The sequence below is a fragment of the Haemaphysalis longicornis genome, unplaced genomic scaffold, assembly GCF_048455015.1.
Source record: "Haemaphysalis longicornis isolate Haplotype H1 unplaced genomic scaffold, Haemaphysalis longicornis Haplotype H1 scaffold_1, whole genome shotgun sequence".
NCBI lineage: Eukaryota > Metazoa > Arthropoda > Arachnida > Ixodida > Ixodidae > Haemaphysalis > Haemaphysalis longicornis.
The window spans coordinates 25,078,563-25,097,174 of record NW_027526203.1 but is presented as its reverse complement, the minus strand read 5'-3'; the positions used below and the strand labels follow the sequence as shown (position 1 = coordinate 25,097,174).

Sequence of the window (18,612 nt, the reverse complement as noted above, 5' to 3'; positions counted from 1 at the left end):
CTAGCTACCGCTTGAAGGTGCCTGAGGGCCGCATACATAACAGCACCACGTGAAAAAGGATAATATAAATACATGGACGCTGGGAAGATTTGAAAATGCCCCATGAAGCAAACATATTCCTTCAGAAACTTGTAAAAAAAGTAAAAATAAAAATATCAGTACATGGTGACCTTTATCTGATGCACAAAAACACAAACACTACACGACGTGCCCATACCACTGCACGCTATTCTGATGATTACAAAAGAAGAAGAAAAAAAAGAACAGATGAGCAATAAATATCAACAGTCGCTACACTATGTTTATACAAGTAATATAAAGTTACATTTTAAATAGATTGCTGGTTCACAGATAATGCACACACAAGGAAATGCAGGCATAACGAAATAAACACGTGCACAAAGCCAGTGCTTCTGACCTGAGATATGATGCCCTCATCTGTCAGTGGACGACACACCACAGCATCCTCACGTAGTTCGCAATGAATGCGTCTTCCAAAACTTCCATCATGTGGGATATAGATTGATTTTAGCATATCTTGTATTCTATGGAGCAGTGTGTGCAAGCACTGGGTGCGTTTCTCTGGCCATGTGCGAAGCGCCGGCACATAGTTTGAGTTATCCGTGGCAGCAGCGCCTACTGGGGTTTGAAGTAACGGGCTTCTTTATACATAGACTTCTATGGAGCCTTGTTAGGACCAAATCGTACAATTTGAAATAACCATAAATTTGGATTATTGAAGTTCGAAGTAACGAGCTTTCACTGTACATGTCTTATGATTATTCAGCTCTCTAAACTACCCACATCTGTTTTCATGCTAACATTGGACTAGGCTACACCGGGGTTCGCAATCAGGTCTGACTGAAGGTTAGTTAGCACGGCGACTACAGTCCATATTTGAGTCACCACAGGTGCCAGTGTGAGGGGAACTGGGCGATCGAAGATGTGAAACGCTTTGATTCGCTGTATCCTCCTCTCCACGTGAATTCTCAGGGAGGCAATTTCCTGTGTCTCTCTCACTTCTTGTTCAGACAGCTTCCCGTTTTGCAGGAAAGGAGGAATGTTCAGGCTGACACCTTTCTCTTCAAGAAGGTCGGCAATTTTGAACCCCTTGTCTGCCATCACAACATCACCTTCGTCAAAGCTAAGGTCCAAGAACCCACTCTGAATTACACATTCACGGTCCGACATGCAGCCTGTGTATAATTCGGAAACGAATGAGAGTTGACCACTCGGCATTATTCCAATGATTCCCTTGAAGGTGTTTGCAGACTTGTACTGGGAGTACGTGCTTGACTGTAATGCAAGGGAGCTGGGGACTGCGCACCTGATCTCTGTGGCATCCAAAATCACCCTGGTTTTCTTGCACTTTTCAGTGAACGAAGCAGGCATTGTATCATTCACAGCTTCCCTGGATGACCAGATATGCATCTTTATCACCTTAGCATAAATAAGGTTGACCCATTCACAGCAAATTCTCGACACAGTGGGCTGCGAAATGGCAAATCTATTCGCCAGGTCTTGCTCAAACAGGCCAAGCCTCAACCTCACTAACACGAGAAACAGTTCATTTTCTCGGTCCAGCTTCCGTTTCCTTCCCTGGCTGTTGCTTCCTGGATCTGCTAGTTCTGCCACCGCAACAAAGGTGTCATAGTCGGGGAGTCCAGTGTAGAACATAATTTGTTCACTGGAGCCTTTGAAACGGTCAATGCAAAAAGGTGCATTCTTCAACTTTTCTTCTTCCAGTTGCTGCTGAATCACAAGGAGGTCTCCCTCCGCTTTGTAGGCAGCAGCCTTTGCTTGCAACAACTCTTCCCTCAAACCATCACACTGTTTCTGTAGCTTTGAGAGATCTCCGGCTTGCTTCTTTTCTTGAAGAGCTTCTCGGCTTTGCGCTTCTTCAAGTTTCCTTTTCAGGCCACTGCACTGCTCTTTTAACAGTTCGATTTGCTCAGCCTGCTTCTGCACAACAACCTTTAGTGTTTCCACCTCATCACTGTCTTGCATATCGATGGCTGTATCCACCTCTTCCACCTGATCTTTCCCTCCAGACTCCTCAGTTGCATCCCTGTCAGGCGAGGGCAAGTTTAGTGTAGCAAAGGATTGGGCATTTTTCTGCTTGGGCAAGGGGGTACGCACCTTCGGTGCCTTCCTTTCTTTTTTGGGCTTGGAAAACACAAACACTGAAGGCACTGCTGTTTCACGAAGAATCCTCCTTCCGCTTGCCACTCCAGGGATGAAGTCTGTTGGCTTGAAGTGGGAACTGCAGACCTTTGTGTTGCTCTTTATCGTGAACAATGGGCCCTCGTCCCGCTTGATGGCAATTATCCAGCTTTTTCGAAGTGAAGAGGCTTGTGGAAAACGGTGGTACGAGACCTGGAGTGTAAAGCAGACACAAATTAATATTGTTTACAAAGCTCTGACATTGCAACTCTCTTAACCCGCATAGGAACACAGGGCTAAATAAACCAAAATCATCGTCTGTCGGAACTTTCTCGAATGCTGGCGAATGAGCTGCTCTAGAAGATAGCATTGTCAACACCAAAGCAATATGCTTCATTGCCACTGTCTTTTTTATAACAGTCTACACTGCCGTGTCTAACAATTTTTTTTTCGTTGAGAGCCCGGCAACTGGCTAGTATTTGGAAATGCGTCTTTTGCCCTTTTTTTTCCATAACGCCGGATGTGCGTAACAACACCCGTTATAAGTTTATGAAAAACCTAAAAACGCAAAACGAATGAACAAACGTGCTCCGTCGACACCACTAGTTTTGCCCGGCACGAGCTCAGATGAAAAGAGATGCTGTGTTTAAATGTAGGTAGGGCGCACCCATCGATGTAATCCGGCAATCCTACCTTGACCTACTCGGAAGGACTACAATGATAAATAAAATGTAGACTTAAAAAATGCCTGGGGAACGGAACGTACGCTCTCGCATTACGAATGCCAAAGGATGGGCGTGTGTGCGAAATGTGCGTTTCGTGCTTGCCGAGGCATTGCACCGCACGCACGAAGCGCACATTTAGTTACGCTACGAAAGAGCACAGTTGGCATGCCCAAATATTTACACACCTGCCCGCGAACCTGAAGAACCAGAACAACGCCATTTCCTTACGCCGCGACAGAGGAAATTTCAATGCTCCGGGCTATAATTTAGCCGTCCCTGCCCGTGAGCTAGCTATCATTCGCCGCACTCATGTGCTGTTAGGAATGCACGCGTAGCAATACATACTCGTCACTTGTATTACTGTTGAGTTACTACGTGTTTAGTTTTCACGCCGCAACATTGACGCCAGCGGAAGCCATTCGGATCAGCCTGCGCGCGATCCCCTATGCTGTATTTTGGTTCCTTCATTCGCTCTTGTTTTCATTAGGTTAAACAAGATTGGTAATAAAAATAAGGGCTTACCTTGTCTCCTGTGCCGTTTCTGGTACCTCGCTGAGTGCACAGAGGCACGCAGCAGTGCGAAGGCATTGTAATTGTCGAGCGAGTGAGCTCGCTTCCGTACGAAGGTGTACGGAATGAAGAACTCCGCGTCGAGCGGCGCCGCTCTCAAAATGGCGGCGCATAGTTTGCATTTCGTTCGATAGATGGCGCCTCTTTTTAAATATCCCCTAACTATTGCAAGTCGTTTATATGTACCACTCAGTGTTTGAACCCTTCCAATGCCCCTCTTGTGTTTTATGCATGATTTCTTGCTCTGTGGTCGAAGGTGGGTGCTGAGTGTGGAAACGGTCGAAAGGCTTCTCCCGGGGTGGCGGGAGAAGTCGCAACGCTTGCTGCACTGTTTCGCGTCGCTGAACTTATTTTGTACATCTAGCTGTTGATTATTTTACATGAATTTATTATACAACTAGTATAGAAGGGCATCACTGCAACAGATAAAACAAACGCCGCAGATGCCGGAAAGCCGAGCAAGAACAACTATACAAAGAGACATTATTGGCCTCAATAGGCTCCGTGCACTGGTATGGTGGCGGCACAAGCGCCTGAACAACTAGCGCCATCTACGGCCACCGGAGGCATTTATCGAATGTTGTGGTCGTCGCTTGCGCCCTTCCCCGTACTGTCCGTGCTACGCTCCGATGACTGATTGCTCAAACCAGCGCGCTCCTTTTAACGGTTTCAGAGAGCTGGGAGATATTGGCTCGTTTTCTTTTTTGTCTAAGAAAACCTCAAAACTCGGTCGCCAGCTACACGCCGCAAACGATGTTTACTGCGTCCGGGAGGAGCTAGCGAACGCAACGGACCCGTCCGATGTTTCCAGCAATGGCGTTGGGCACATAACAGGCGTGACCTTGGGCTGCGACTTTTAGTTAAAGGCGGGTACAGTGAATTGTTATGAGTTCAGTTGTAAACACGCGGCTCACGCATCTCTACACTTTATTATGAGTTCAGTGAGTCTAAGCAAGGCGGGGGAAGCTGCACGCGCAAGGCCGGGAGACGGCTCGCGTAAACATGCTGATGCAGTTGCTATGTTCGTCACCTCGTAACGGTGATATGTATCGGGCAGCTATAGACCCTTTGCAAAATGGCCAAATCGTTGGCGGAAAAGCAGCAAGCCACTCTGGCAACACTGTGCACCCGCTGCGCCGCCATTAGAAAGGAAGCGAAAAGGCTGCGAGCACAGAGTTTCTATGGAGTAGCTACCGTCCACCGTCCACGTAATTGCATACGCGTCGTGGGGCAACAGACTCGCGAAGCCGTGGGCGAAAACGTGCAACCGCAACGGCGTTGCTACGACCTGCTTCCTTACTAATGGCGTCGTCGCGTTCACCACCAGTGTTACCACCGCTGAATTCTCAGTGTTGCCCGCCTTTTTGCAAAAGGTCTATTGCCAAATTTTAGCGCCGGTATCAACGCCGGTGTTCCAGCTCTGTCCGAATCAGCGAAATGTTAGTCGTATGGAGTTGGCCGCGATATCTGCGTCAAAGCAGCGGCCGAGGCCGCACGGGCAGAAGCTCCGCGCGTACACCTAGGAAAGGGTAAGCAGCGATGAGCACCATAATACAGAAGAGGAATAAACGATACAGATTGCTAAAGCATAAGCAACACGTAATGCTAAAATGCCTGGGAGGCATAAGCTCAGCGGCAAAAAAAAAGAAAACGACCGACACCGTCCCTGCTTCATGATGATTGACGCGCATATTAATGGCCCTTTCGTTTAGCTGCGACCGCAGCTAAACGAAAGGGCCACAGGCAACCACGTGGTTGCCTGTGGGATCACTGCAGTTTCGTGTCAAACGTTACGCTGCGTCATATTCCGTAGCACTCACTCCTCAAGGTTTCGCATGCCAGCGGGCTGCTTTAGTGTTGTGAGTTCTGGCCGCGAGGTTTATTTTGACTGTAGCGCAATCACGAGAGCATGTATCAGGAAGGGATATGTGAGAGATCAGCGAAGCTCAGCTTGTACTCGTAAGCATGCCGTTTTACCCATGGTGTGAAATCACCATGGGTAAATGTTAATCTGTACACTTCGGTAATGCTCGAGTTTTGTTTCCTTACTGGCAGTGTTCAAGCTAGCCGGTGTCTGCACTGTTCATTGAATTCATTACAAGTTGTTTTCTAAATTATGTGCAGGCAGCTTCATGGGACATGGAAAGCCTCCCCAGCCACAAGGAACTCCAAAAGGATAAGAAGACAGCAACACAGTTCTGACGTGCTGCAGAAAGAGCTGCGGCACACTAAAAAATCCTTGGAGCTCCAATGCAGTGACTGCCAAGGAATGATATGAAAGTCGTTTAATCTGATTTTCTTTTTCTTGATTGCTCATGTATATTTTCCTGACACTAATCTAAACTGTTTTTGTGTGTGTGTGTGTGGTAAGCTACTACGTGGCAAAAAAACTACGGATTTCAGGGCATCATGCCAGAATAAGGTGCATGGCACCAGTACTCCCTCAGGGTGTGGTTGTCCATTTGGACGTTTGTATGGTCTCTGCTGTGCGTCAACTAACACCACATACATGGCTAATGTACTATTACAAAGTGCAGCCTGTCTAGTTTTGAGTGATATCAATATTATTTATCTTAGTGTATGAGAGACAAATTCAAATTTAAAACTCGAGAAATCTTATTTTGCTTCACTTGCCTCTGTATTTTCGAAGTTATAGAAAACAATTAAACAAATTGGATAGATTACTGTGCATTCATAATACATACCAATTAGTGGCTGCATGTTGGAATTCAATTGGTTTCAAAATTTCTTCATATCTCTGCTAAAACAGTCTAAAAAGGGAAATTCTCTACTTGATATTTACATGACTCAGTGCAGGGCAGTGATAGTTTTTGTACATGTTGGCTGTAGACTGATTTGTTTGCCGTCAAAATTTGGCTGCATTTATTTGGAATTTTTTAATTGCCAAGGTTAAAATGTCGCAATATACATCCTTACACGGTCCCACATTTTCAACGCTAACTCATAAGTATGCATGCACATATATTTCCACATTTAGACCTCCGTGCGTAAAATGGTAACAAAATGCAGCCAAATTTTAAAGGTAGGAAAATATGCATACAGCCAACACGTGCAAAGTGTTATTCTTCTGCTCTAAGCCGTGTAATGTTACCTGTTCATCAATTTTCTTCTGTTAGCTTTTATTTGCCTTTTAGCAGACAGGTGAAAACCTATTTGGCTGAGAACAAATTTGTCATCATGTGGCCAATTGGCATGTCTTCTAAGCACACAGCAAATGTCCTCCCTTTACGTTGAATAGTTCTACATAATTCTTTTCAAATGTAGGTACACGTGATCGAAAATTTTATTTTATAAGTTTTTTTTTTCATTTGCAGTAGGTTTTAGAACTAGTATTTTATATCAATCAGAACTAGATCAGCTGGCCTTTCGAATTATTTCTATGTGTGTGTGGTGCAAAGCGATGCCTTACGGTAGCCCCGTATTGTTAAAAAATGGCCACGCGGCCTGAGGGAGTGTGACTGCCACATTAAAGGGCCATGCAGACAAAATACAAGCTTGTTTTCTTCGAAAGATTTGGGGTTTTGTAGTGCCCTTTGCACGTGTCGGGCAGCAAATGATGCTTTATTCACCAAGAAATTAATCAGTTCAAGTTAAAATTTTGATTCTCCCGCCAAATCGTGTGTTTTGTGACGTCTGCCATGACATCACAAGGAAGGGTCTTCAAGCTAATTTCAAGTGCGCCGCCCTGCCTGCAGCGGACTGCGGAGCCTTGTTTACCATCAATCCTCTTAAATATCGTCACCATGCTGTCTTCACCTTTGCTTTGTTTTTGACTGTATTTGCACCTGGCTTGGTTTTATTACGGTAGGTACTAATTGCTTCGTGAAACATGGGGTACGTCTACAATTAGGATCACGTAAGACAATGTCACTAACACCGCTCAGCCAGTGTCGTCTGAGACAACCCCAAAGCGCCACAGTGCTGTGCTGCTATAACAAGCATAGTGTGCGCAGTAGTTAACAGCAATACGCACTGGTTGTTCTTTTGTAACTTCCATTGTTTCACCCCACCATTCTTACTGCTATAAAATGAATACGCATTACACTTAAGCGAAAATAGCTTATTCTGCAAGCTTATAAGCCCTGCCTAACTTGCGTTTGCTTTTGCTGGCCTCAGCCAATCGCACGGCTGTGCGTATGATGTCATGTGTCCTAGTGTGGGAAGTGAGCTAGTGGGTTGCATGGCAATTCCCTTTTTTCCTAATTATGTAGATTATTTAAGCAACGTTTACATTTAATGGGGCCATGGAGACAGGTCAAGTTTGGTTCCTTCAAAGGATTGCCTCGGTAGAATCAGGTTGACACCACTTTTAACGTAAACTTCACTCAAATAAGCTACATAATTAGGAAAAAAAAGGAATGGCCATGCGACCCACTAGCTCATTTACCGCAGCAGAACCGGTGATGTCATATGCCGAGCTGTGCAATTGGCTGAGGCCGGCAAACGCAAATTAGGCAGAGTTCATAAGCATGCCCAAAGAGCTATTTTCATTTAAATTTAGGGCACATTCTTTTTATATCGGTAAGAATGGTGGGACAAACAGTGGAAGTTAGGAAAGCACACGTAAACATTGAAGTTCCTCTACGTACTGCTGTTGGTACTGCACGCACAGGCTTCGTTTAGATACATAGCACTGCGGGGCTTTGGAATTGTCTCAGACAACACTGGCCAACTGACGCAAGCGACGGTGTCTTACGTGACCATATTTGTCGAGCGAGCACCATGTTTACAAAATGATTATTTTCTCCATGAATAAAAACAAGCCATGTTTAAATACGGTCACAAACAAACCAAAAACATAAGACTGCTTTCCGTGGTGTGGTGGCGCCATCTAGGTCAACTAACAGTAAACAAGTCTCTGCTCCACACCAACTTTGGCTGAAAGACCTGCTCTTATATCACTGCAAACGTCATTCAAACACACGTTTTGGCTGATGTTGCGAACTAGTGGGCAATTCCCGATGTACCACCGTCGACGACGAGGAGGAGGTGGCTGACGCGCAGCCGGTGCGAGCTTGGCGATAGCCGCCATGTAAATAGTGTAGAATACATCGTCCCAATCTCATTGTTCATGTCCTGCGCCACGTAACGTGTTTGTTGGCGTGAAAAAGCTTAAATTGATTAATTTCGCAGTGAACAAATCATTGTTTGCTTCTGGACAAGCACTGGGGGCACTATAGAACACGAAATCTTTCGAATAAAACAAACTTGTATTTTGTCTTCATGGCCCCTTTAAAATCGTGTCAAAATGTTTCTATCGGGGCAATCTTTCTAATGAACCAAACTGGTGTTTTGTCTGCATAGCCCTTTTAATGGTTTTCAGTAACTTTCTGTGCACTAATGGGCTTATCCTGTGTCGTGAAACATGTTTCACCTTTTGGTATTTCATAAAGTACAGCACTTTCAGACCTTATTCTTTATGCCATAAATTGCTTAGAAATTAGGCTCACTCTATTATGTAAATGAATTATTCAGGTGCATGGCACATTTCTGATGTAAAAGAGAAGAGACGACTCTTATCTTTCTGTACATAACTCGTGCTACCTTTAGAAATTTTTCATGTGAAATTCCACTTCTGCTTCAGCTAGTCGAATTTATTGTTAGAAACAGAAGTAAAGTCATGCATCAAGTTATAAAGAACTTTTGTTTGTGGTATTAAAAGTGTATGGTGTACATTTAAGACTGAAGTGCTGCTTGATTTTGCCACTGATCTCTGTTATGTACGAAATTCGTCCAATAAAATGGTTTTGCAAGGTTTTGCAGAGTTCTAATTGTGCACTTGAGTGGAGGAAAAGCTCCATTGCAATGGTATGTTGAGCTATAACCACAAGCATTAATCAAACGTGTCCTGAAAAGTACCTACAAGCACCTTTTTAGAACATCCCAAAAATTTCCTTTCTGTGTTCTACATGGGATGTCAGAACTCCGAGCAAAGTCCTAGTCTGGGACTTCCCAGCGAGGTCTTTTTTTGTATCACTTGGGATGTTTTTGGAACTTAAGTGGGATGTCCCTGGGAGTTCCCGAACTCCCAGGTGGGACATCCACGGCACTTACCTAGGATGTATGTGCGTTGTCTGGGATACATGTACCCTGCCGTTCGTAAATACATAGTGTGCACGCGCGTCACCGAGCGCCGCTTCGTCACTTCCGGTACGCGCGACGGGTATGCCTGGGTACCTACCGACGCTACCGACGCTGTCGCGAACCTCGGACCCGTAGACGAACGGAGCTTGCGTTCGCTTATTTTGGCTTCAAGATGCCAATTTGTGCAATTTTTGGCTGTAGGAGTAGAAGCAAGTCGTCTTCTAAGTCCACGAACAGGGAGCAAGGCGTGGGGATGTTTTCTTTGCCCAAAGTCATAACCCGACATTGCGAACGGACATTGCAGCTGTCCGAAAAGCGCCGGCGTGTTTGGCTCGCGCGCATTATCAGGAACGACTTGAAGAACCTCGACAACATCCGTGTCTGCGGACGCCACTTCGTTACGGGTGAGTGCGATCTAAATAAACAGATTGTTTACAGTGATTACCTGCGCGCCCTTCGCCACGTCCGGCCGTCTCGGGCTCCGCGCGGTTCACTGCATGCGATTGAGGGCTTTGTGCTTTTATTTCCGTAATTTGCTGTTACATGACGTTGATATATCTTGCAGGCTGTATGTGCGCTGGGGACGGGCTTGAACGAGTCGCGTCGCATTTACGAGTCACGAGCCATGCGGATATAAATGGCAGTGGTAGTTAGAACAGTCGTTCCCCGCAAGCGCTTGTTTCTCGCCGCTGCCGAAGTCACGCATGGCGATTCTGTTCAGCACAGAGTTGCACCTCTTGCTTTTTGCTTGCCCTTCTCTGGTTAGCAGACTTAACCTGCTTAGTGGGTGCAGACTGAGAGGACTTGAATCAAACTAAACACTGACAAAAAGTCGACAAACCATGCTTGTTTGCAGGAAAGCCATCAAATCTGATGGATGACAACAACCCTGATTGGGCACCTAGCCAGCATTTAGGCTACGGTCGTGACCAAGGTGTCCTCAAGAAGACTGAACGATACGAACGTGTGAAGCGACGCAGCAGGAAATCCGTCACCGGAACGGCAAATGTGACAACAGACTTTGCTGGTGCTTTCACGTCAGAAGACAGCGAGGCAAGTAATGGGCCCCGTTCTATGGATCCTGCACCCCTACCAAGTGCTTCACTAGACGAGAGGCCATCAAAAGGTATGCTTGTGACACCAGCCTTTTGTTAACACAAATGGTGTATTGTCTAAAAGTGCTGTCAAGTGATGACATGGCTTTTATTGCTCTCGCAGATGCAGAGGTTCAAACGGAGCTCACTGGGGCAGAATTGCAAGCCATCCAGGCAGAAAATGAAAAGCTGACTTGCCAGCTCCACGCCCTAGAGCAGCGGAAACACCATCTAGAAGCTGTCTCGGAAGCCCTAGACACAGACAACCGGAGGTTGGCCGGTGAAGTGCGCATTTTAATGGCGAAGAAGGATGACATGGAGGTGACGGAGGCGTCACTTCAACAAGATGATGCTAACGTTTTTTTTTATACAGGAGTAGCTAACTTTGCTCTCCTTTTTGCAATTTTTCAGCTTGTCGAAGTTGCTGTGAGGCACACGCCTCAACATAGCCTGGCAAAGTTTCAGGAATTCCTTGTTTTTTTTTATGAAACTGAAACGGAACTTCCCTCTCCAGGATCTTGCTTACAGGTTTGGAATCTCGCACTCCACTGTAAGTAGGATCCTGGAGAGGTGGCTTCATGGTGCGTTCTGGCGGCTGCAGTCGCAAATAGTGTGGCCAGCTCGCAGGGAACTGCAAAGGACAATGCCGCAAGAATTTGTTGACTCCTTCGGAACCAAGGTGGCAGTCATAATAGACTGTTTCGAGATAAAGATTGAACGGCCATCGTCTTTGCTTCCGAGGAGCGAAACGTGGTCTCAGTACAAAGGCAGTAACACTGCAAAGTTCCTCATTGGCATAAGTCCCCAAGGATTGATAACCTTCATATCGGAAGGATGGGGAGGGAGAACAAGCGACAAACACATCACGGAGCAGTGTGGTCTCCTCGATAAACTCACACATGGTGACGTTGTGCTTGCAGACAGGGGTTTCGACATCGCAGACAGTGTTGGCCTGTACTGCGCCACACTGCACATCCCAGCCTTCACAAAAGGCAAAAATCAGCTCTCAGCACTGGAAGTTGCGAAAACCCGCAAACGTGCCAGTGTCAGAATACACGTCGAAAGGGTCATCGGCCTGGTTCGCAATAAGTTCATCATCATGAAAGCTGTTCAGCCGGTAGATTTTGTGACCCTAAAGTCAGGCGATAAATACACCACACTGGATAAGATAGTTACGGTGTGCTGTGCTCTCGCAAACCTGTGCCCATCTGTAGTGCCTGCGAACCTGTGCCCATCTGTAGTGCCTGCAAACGAGACTAATGTTCCAGAGCGATAACCAGCAGGACCAAAAAATCCAGTCACTAACAGTACAGTGAAATCTCGTTAATTCGACTGCTTGTAGGGTTCAATGCACCGAAGCCACACGTGGGCCATGAAGTGCACTGAAGTGGAGGGCTACCGTTTAATTTTGAACCTGGAAAATGTGTGCCAAAATCTCGGCGCACTGGTGTTTTTGCTTTTTGCCTCCATCAGGAAAGCAGCCACCGCAATAAATCAAACTCACGTCTTTGGGCTCAGCAGCACAACACCGTAGCCAGTGCAGTGCGCTAAGTATCCATAGAAATCTGCATAAAAAAGCATGTTAATTCAAATGCGAGTAAGTTCCGCCACAGATAATTAGAACCAGCACCCACTGTGCTGGTGTTTTTGAGTACAGTGGTATGTGGTGCGCTGAGAGGTGGGGGCATAATTTCTCAAATCAAGTGCAGAACTTGTCGCTGCTAGCGGAGACAATGAAAAAGATGAGAAGACGTAGTACCAGTGCGGCTGGCTGCTCGGATGGAATGTTGTGTTACTTCTTCCCTTTTGCAGTTGAAGAGGTGGCCCTGTTTTAGATACGCTCATTAAAGCAAAGAGTTCTGGCTGTTGTCGCCGTTAGGGCAAAAAAAATTAAAGCACCAAATTGCTGACATGCGCTTCCCAACCGATGTGTACTGGTATTTACTTCAATTAGTTTGAACTTTCATTAATTCAAATTGAGACAGCTTCCCCATGCAGTTTAAATTAATTAGCTTTTACTGTAGTCCTTTTTAGACGACTTGTTAAAGGCAGCAGTTGTCATTTGAAATGCTGTTCAAGTGTGTAGCTGCATGATTCACTGCTGTATCATTGCCTATTCGTGAGTAAAGCTGTTTTACTTTAGCAGGTAGCCATCTGTGGCTACACTTGTGTAGTGTTGCTTAGCATATGTATAATTATTTCACTTCTCTGTGTGTGAATTTGGTAATAAATTCTAAGCATTGCCTGTGTCTAATTTTTTGTGATTTGTTATGTATCATATTTTAGCAAAATGCAGGGAAGTTATGTTTAACACAAAACTGCAGCATGATCAAGTGAGCATGTTGTGGGTTTGTAGCAATGAATAAGGTTGTGTATTTCTTAGGCAAGATAGCGATAGTTCTAAACAAAAGTTTGTTTAAACATTGCCTGGAGGTCTTCCAGAGAAACTTTTCAGCTGCTGGTGGTAGTGGTGAAAACTTTATTCATCCAAAGCTGTTAAGAAAGAGGCGCCGGCTGGGAGCACCGGCACACTACAGTCCCCTAGTCGACGGCCAGGAGCCCGTGGGCCCTAGCGGCAAGTTCGGCCAGCTGGATCACACACTCTTCCACTTGTGGGTCGGAGCTGAGCAGCGTAGCCTCCCATTGCTCTAAAGTGGTAAGGGGCAGGGACAGAGTAGCATGGAGAGGGGGTTTGGAGGGGCACGCACCCTCCATGTGGTGGAGGGAAGCGAAAGGCACGCCGCACCATGAGCACGTGTGGCAGTATCGCGTTGGGAAGTAGAGGTGGCACAATGCGGGATGTGGGAAGGTGTTGGTTTGCAACCGATGCCACTGGACAGACTGCCTACGCTTTAAGGTGGGAGCGGGGCCGGGGAAGTGCGTCCGACTAAGGCGGTAGTGCTGCGTGATTTCCCGATACCTAACCAAGCGATCCCTCCCTCCCACCCGAGGTGGAGAGGCAGCATCCGAGGCATCCCGGCAGCAGAAATCTCGGGCTACCTCGTTAGCCAGCTCGTTACCCGGAAGGGACGAATGGGCCGGTGTCCATATCGGGCGTGGGCAATGTGCAGGCGGATTCGGTGCTGTCTGCAGGATGCGTGCGGTGATGGGGGATACACGACCCGTCGCAAAGTTCCGAAGAGCCGTCTGCGAGTCTGAGATTATTGCGGTGGCCGGGGCAGCTGTAAGGGCCAGAGCAATGGCGACTTCTTCACCAACTTCAGGGAGAGGCGTGGAGACCGAGCAGGAAGCAACAGAGTCCCCTCGGGAGTTGACGACTACGGCGACGCAGGCTGCACGGTCGGGATATTCCGCTGCGTCGACGTACAGGGTGGTGGGGTGAGAAGCGTGGGCCTTGTGTAAGGCCTTGGCCCGGGCAAGGCGGCGTTCTTGATGGAAGGCAGGGTTCCTATTCCGTGGGATGGGGGCCACACTGTAGCGGGATCGTAAAGAGTCACTCAAACTGACCTTATCTCCGTGCTGCGTAGAAAGGAGATGTCCAGTTTGGTTAGGATGGAGCGACCCGTCGGTGTAGAGGCCAGACGGTGGAGTTGACCAACACGCTGCGCTTCAACCAGCTCCTCGAAGGTGTTGTATGTCCCGGTGTTGAGAAGCTTCTCAGTAGAGGTATGACGAGGGAGACCCATGGCCAGCTTGACCGCCTTGCAGATGGTGCATTGGAGGCGTCCAATTTCGGTCTGGGTAAACTTCAGAGGGTCGCGTATGTGATGCGGCTGGTAATGAATGCTTGCACCAAGCGAAGGAGGTTGGCTTCTTTGAGACCACGGCTGCGGTTGGCTATGCGGGCAATGAGTCTGCCAATCTAGTCGGTGGTGTTTTCGAGACTGCGGATAATTTCAGTATTAGCCCCATTTTCTTGAATTCGGAGTCCGAGAATGCGAATGGAGGGGACATGTAGAATGAGGTTGCATTGTAGCATGACCTGAATATCAGGGGCACAGGCACCCCGATGGCGAAGCTTTCTCGAGTGGTAGAAGAGCTCAGAACCCGCCGCGGTGGCCCAGTGGCTAAGGCACGTTGCTGAGCCCGAGGTCGCGGGATCGATTCCCGGCTGCGGCGGCCGCTTTTCTGATGGAGGCGAAAAGCAAAAACGCCCGTGTGTACGAGATTTCGGCGCACGTTAAAGATCCCCAGGTGGTCAAAATTAATCCAGAGCCCTCCACTACGGCGCGCCTCATCGCCTGCGTTGCGTCGGCGCGTTAAACCCTACAATCAATGAATCAATCAATCAAGAAGAGCTCATACTTCTGCGGTGAGCAACTGAGCCCCCGTTCATGGGCGTAAGTGGCGATGATGTTGGCAGCTTGCTGAAGGCGGTCTTGAATTTCACCATCGCTGCCCCCAGCTGTCCAAACGGTGATGTCACCCGCGTAAATGCTGTGGTGCAGGCTCCGTTCGGCCCCCTAGCGGTGGTCCTGAGCTGCTGGCACATTGGGAGCAGAACCATGCTTCTGTTTTGGAGCACGCTTAATTCCAAGGCAGCTGTAGTGGAACCACTTGTATTTGCACTGCCTCCCATCGCACGCTACCATTTTGCCTGCTTCAGGGCCTCCACAGTAGCAAAATGACTCCGTACCACTTGTGCTTCCATGGTTCACCGTCTCCTTTCTTGTAAAATGCTCTGCAAAGAGCTCTGGCAAGATTACGTGGGTGAAACATTTTTCAGCCTGTGGTAGCACACCTTGGAAAAAGGCATCATCTCTTGGCACTCTTTCGACGAGCAGAAATGTTGGGGACCAGACAACAAAATCGCAGTACGCAGACCTGCACACAGCCATTTGCGTCTGGATTTGGTAATAATAGCTCTGGGTCCGCTTTAACTGCAAGTTTCCATTTGCATACTCCAGACAAAACTCCGTTTTGCTGCATGCTTCCTGAAGCCCACCAGTAACCAATGACAACGGACACTTTACCTCAACAGTGCCCTTACCGCAGCATTCACACTGCACTAAAGCATCTGGGCTGGCCGCAATGAAGGGGTTTTGTTCACTGAGCCAGACACCTGACTTTGAGCACGAGAAGTTGACGTGGTGCTTCCTTTTTTCTGTAGCATAGCTGCTCAGGGCGTCAGCTTCGTGCTTCAATCCCCATGCTGTGGCTGCTGTTGAAAACTTGTGCTTTTCAGTGTAGCATATCTTTTTGATTAGGCTGACCGAGGGTGTGTCGATGCTTGTACAACAAACAGTCTTCATTACATACGCTGTTAAGCGGCCAGTCCGATATGCATACCATTTCAGGCAGTTTGATTGCATTCTTGTGCTACTTTCTACGTAGCGTATCATTTCTTCATTTACACGCAACTGTGCAAGAAAGGTTTCGCTGCGGGAGACAAGTGATGGCAAGTCCTTGGACTGTGCTTCTGGGCATGTCAACATTGTAGACAGCTGTGGTTCCCTGTTCTGTGGTGGTTCAAACATCTCGCAGTAATGCGGAAGAACCATACACACTGCCGGTTTCACACCGGATGCTTCAACTCTGGAGTAAAAGAGTTCTAGCTCTTCTTTTGTAGGTGTAGGCGGGACAGGATAGCTTGGTGCAGGGAGGTCAGGCTCATCTTCCGTACTGCAACCAGGGAGGGCACTGTCCATTCGTTTCCTCTTCGACTGGCCAGACGAAAAGTCGATGTCGCGTAGCCGTTTGTATTCTGCACGCGGGTTGTGTGCTGGCAGCCAGATGTTATCCTTTTCGGTGCATGTTTTTGCATCCCTTATTCGGACTGCAGTGTCGACGGCAAACTATTGTCGCTCCAACGTGTGAGCACGCCTCGCCCACTCCTGCCATGCAAGTGCAGTGGGCAGTTATGATGCTGCCATCAGCACAGGCCAAAATCCAGGTTTTCAAGGGTGGGTCCCGGAGCCTCTGAGAGTGGTGACCTGGACAAAAAAATAAACGTATGACTTTGAAAATTTAACTGACAAAATAGGCATACACACAGAAATGATGGGCATCTAGCATTGTTGCTGTCAGCAGAGAAGAGGGCTGCTGAAAGCGTGATAAAAATCGTGAAGGGGACGGGGTTAATGAAGCTCAGAAATGTTGCTGGCAATGTAAAGTACAGTGAAATTGGGTTAAACGTGTTTGAAGGAGGGGTCAGAGAACGCTGGCTGGCTAATTATGAACATCACTATGTCGTCCGCCGGTACCCGACTACACACTAAAGTGCTAACCAGCGGAAAAAAAAGAACAAGCATTCTGTTGTACCGGTACGTAGTGGCCACGCGAAGTCGCTACCTTTTGTTTCTTTTTTTTTACTGCTTGATTCAACGAATGCAGCAAAGAGAGCCTCAGCTTCGTCACTGTTTAACTCACGAGGATAAGCACACTTTGGAGCTGTATAAACTACTTTTTTCTGGTTTGTTTGGGAACGCGCATTTCGCGTAAACTTACCTCGCTCAGCACGATCACACGTTTCGATGGGAGCTGCTTCACTGCGATGCCCTTTACCCACCCGCTGGTGAAGAAGTTGTGGGCCTCGAGGGCCTTGTACGCCTTCATTTCTTCGTGTGACACGAAATTCGTGCTCAGGACAAGGTAATTGAATATGTCCGCGTAGGTGGTCGAAGGCAACAAGTCGGCGTCCGCGGTAGCGTCGCTTCCGATCGAAAGCCGGTACGGGTCCACGTCGTCGCACATTTGCACTTTCACCTCGTATCGGGCTCTCGCTGCTCCGATGAGCTCGTCGAAATACGACGGCATAAAACCACCCGGCTTAATTTTCGCCATCGTGCGCAGCAAACTGGTGGCTAGCGGTCAGCACGAGAACGGCATGGCTACTGCGGCACGGCGTCAACGGCGTGGCGTAGGCGTAGGTACCCACGGAGGTACCCAAGTATGGCGGAAGCATATGGCGGCAACGTCACACTGGGGAAGTGACGTCACATGAACACTATGTATAGTGCGGCGTAAAACGTTATGCAAGAATCATTTAGTTTGCGAAAATACGAAACAAAATTTCCACTCGTTTCAAAGGCGGTGCCAGTCCAGCAGTGTCAGTTGAGTCGGCTGCGCAATTGTTGCGTTCGCTTGCATGCTCCCGCTGAAGCAACCTTTTGCAGTTACCTCAGGATATAGGATGAGCATCGTTCCGTGTTTATGCTACTCGTGAACTTTCCTTTGTCGACCGCACGCGAGAAGAAACAACTGTAACTGTCGTCAAACAGTTAAACCACCCGACCTGGCGATACTGTCCCGCGCCGCGACCACCGCGACAGCTCGCTCAAAAGAAAGCCGACAAATCGGCTTCTTTTAGCGGATATTATTTTTTTTAGCCTCTGCAAGTACTTTAAGGGCTATTTCATACAGTGTGCAGTCATTTAAACGCGCCACAAAGCGCCACAACCAACTTTCACTCTGGCTTGTAATTGAAAACACATGGAGAGCGGCCAGGGCCGTCTGCTTTTGTACTACCCAGAGGCGTCGGCCGCTAGGGGCGCTGCATGTCGCCCAACCTCCAGCGCAGGAGGCCTGTTGGCCGCCTTGCTGACGACCCGTGCCACCGTACTTCCGTTGTTTCCGCGTTCGTTGAGGAGCATGCCCAGGACGCGGATGTCTGATACCCTGGGGATCGCTGAGCCGTCTTTGGTGTAGACCGCGATTTCTTCTCGTTCCCTTTTTTCGGCGCGCGTGCCTTCCTTGGGTCTGTACAACAACAGCAAGGTGAGGAAAGAGTAGAGAAGAGTAGTTCCACTGTGGTCGATTCCGTCGCACACAACACACCAAGAACACTGTTGGCTGGCGTAATGCTGCGTCCGGGAGACGAGAAACCTCGAAGGGAACAGTGAAGCGCGAAGGCGAGCATGGAGCGACGAAGAGCAAAGTCTGCGGCGGTCCCGACCGCTTTGGAGACGGGTACTGGGGGGGGGGAGGGGGGGGCGGGAGCTGGCACTTGACCGCCCACACCAGCAGAGCGAAAGCCGGGCGACGTCCAACGGCCC

At 48.0% G+C, this 18,612-nt stretch overlaps 1 protein-coding gene and 2 pseudogenes across 1 annotated transcript; 1 reads left to right on the top strand and 2 right to left on the bottom strand.

The window, feature by feature from the left end:
• Positions 1–828: 828 nt before the first annotated feature.
• LOC144159450 (uncharacterized) lies at positions 829–2,372 on the bottom strand. The gene has a single exon (XM_077690983.1). It carries the CDS (start codon positions 2,005–2,007, stop codon positions 829–831), a length of 1,179 nt encoding a protein of 392 aa, XP_077547109.1. The 5' UTR covers positions 2,008–2,372.
• Positions 2,373–10,630: 8,258 nt separating this feature from the next.
• Positions 10,631–11,933, top strand: LOC144159380 (uncharacterized; annotated as a pseudogene).
• A 224-nt stretch (positions 11,934–12,157) lies between these two features.
• Positions 12,158–17,401, bottom strand: LOC144159304 (uncharacterized; annotated as a pseudogene).
• Positions 17,402–18,612: the final 1,211 nt, after the last annotated feature.

Excerpts from the sequence above, each read along its gene's own strand:
- LOC144159450 (XM_077690983.1), bottom strand. The coding sequence starts at position 2,007 with ATGCAAGACAGTGATGAGGTGGAAACACTAAAGGTTGTTGTGCAGAAG.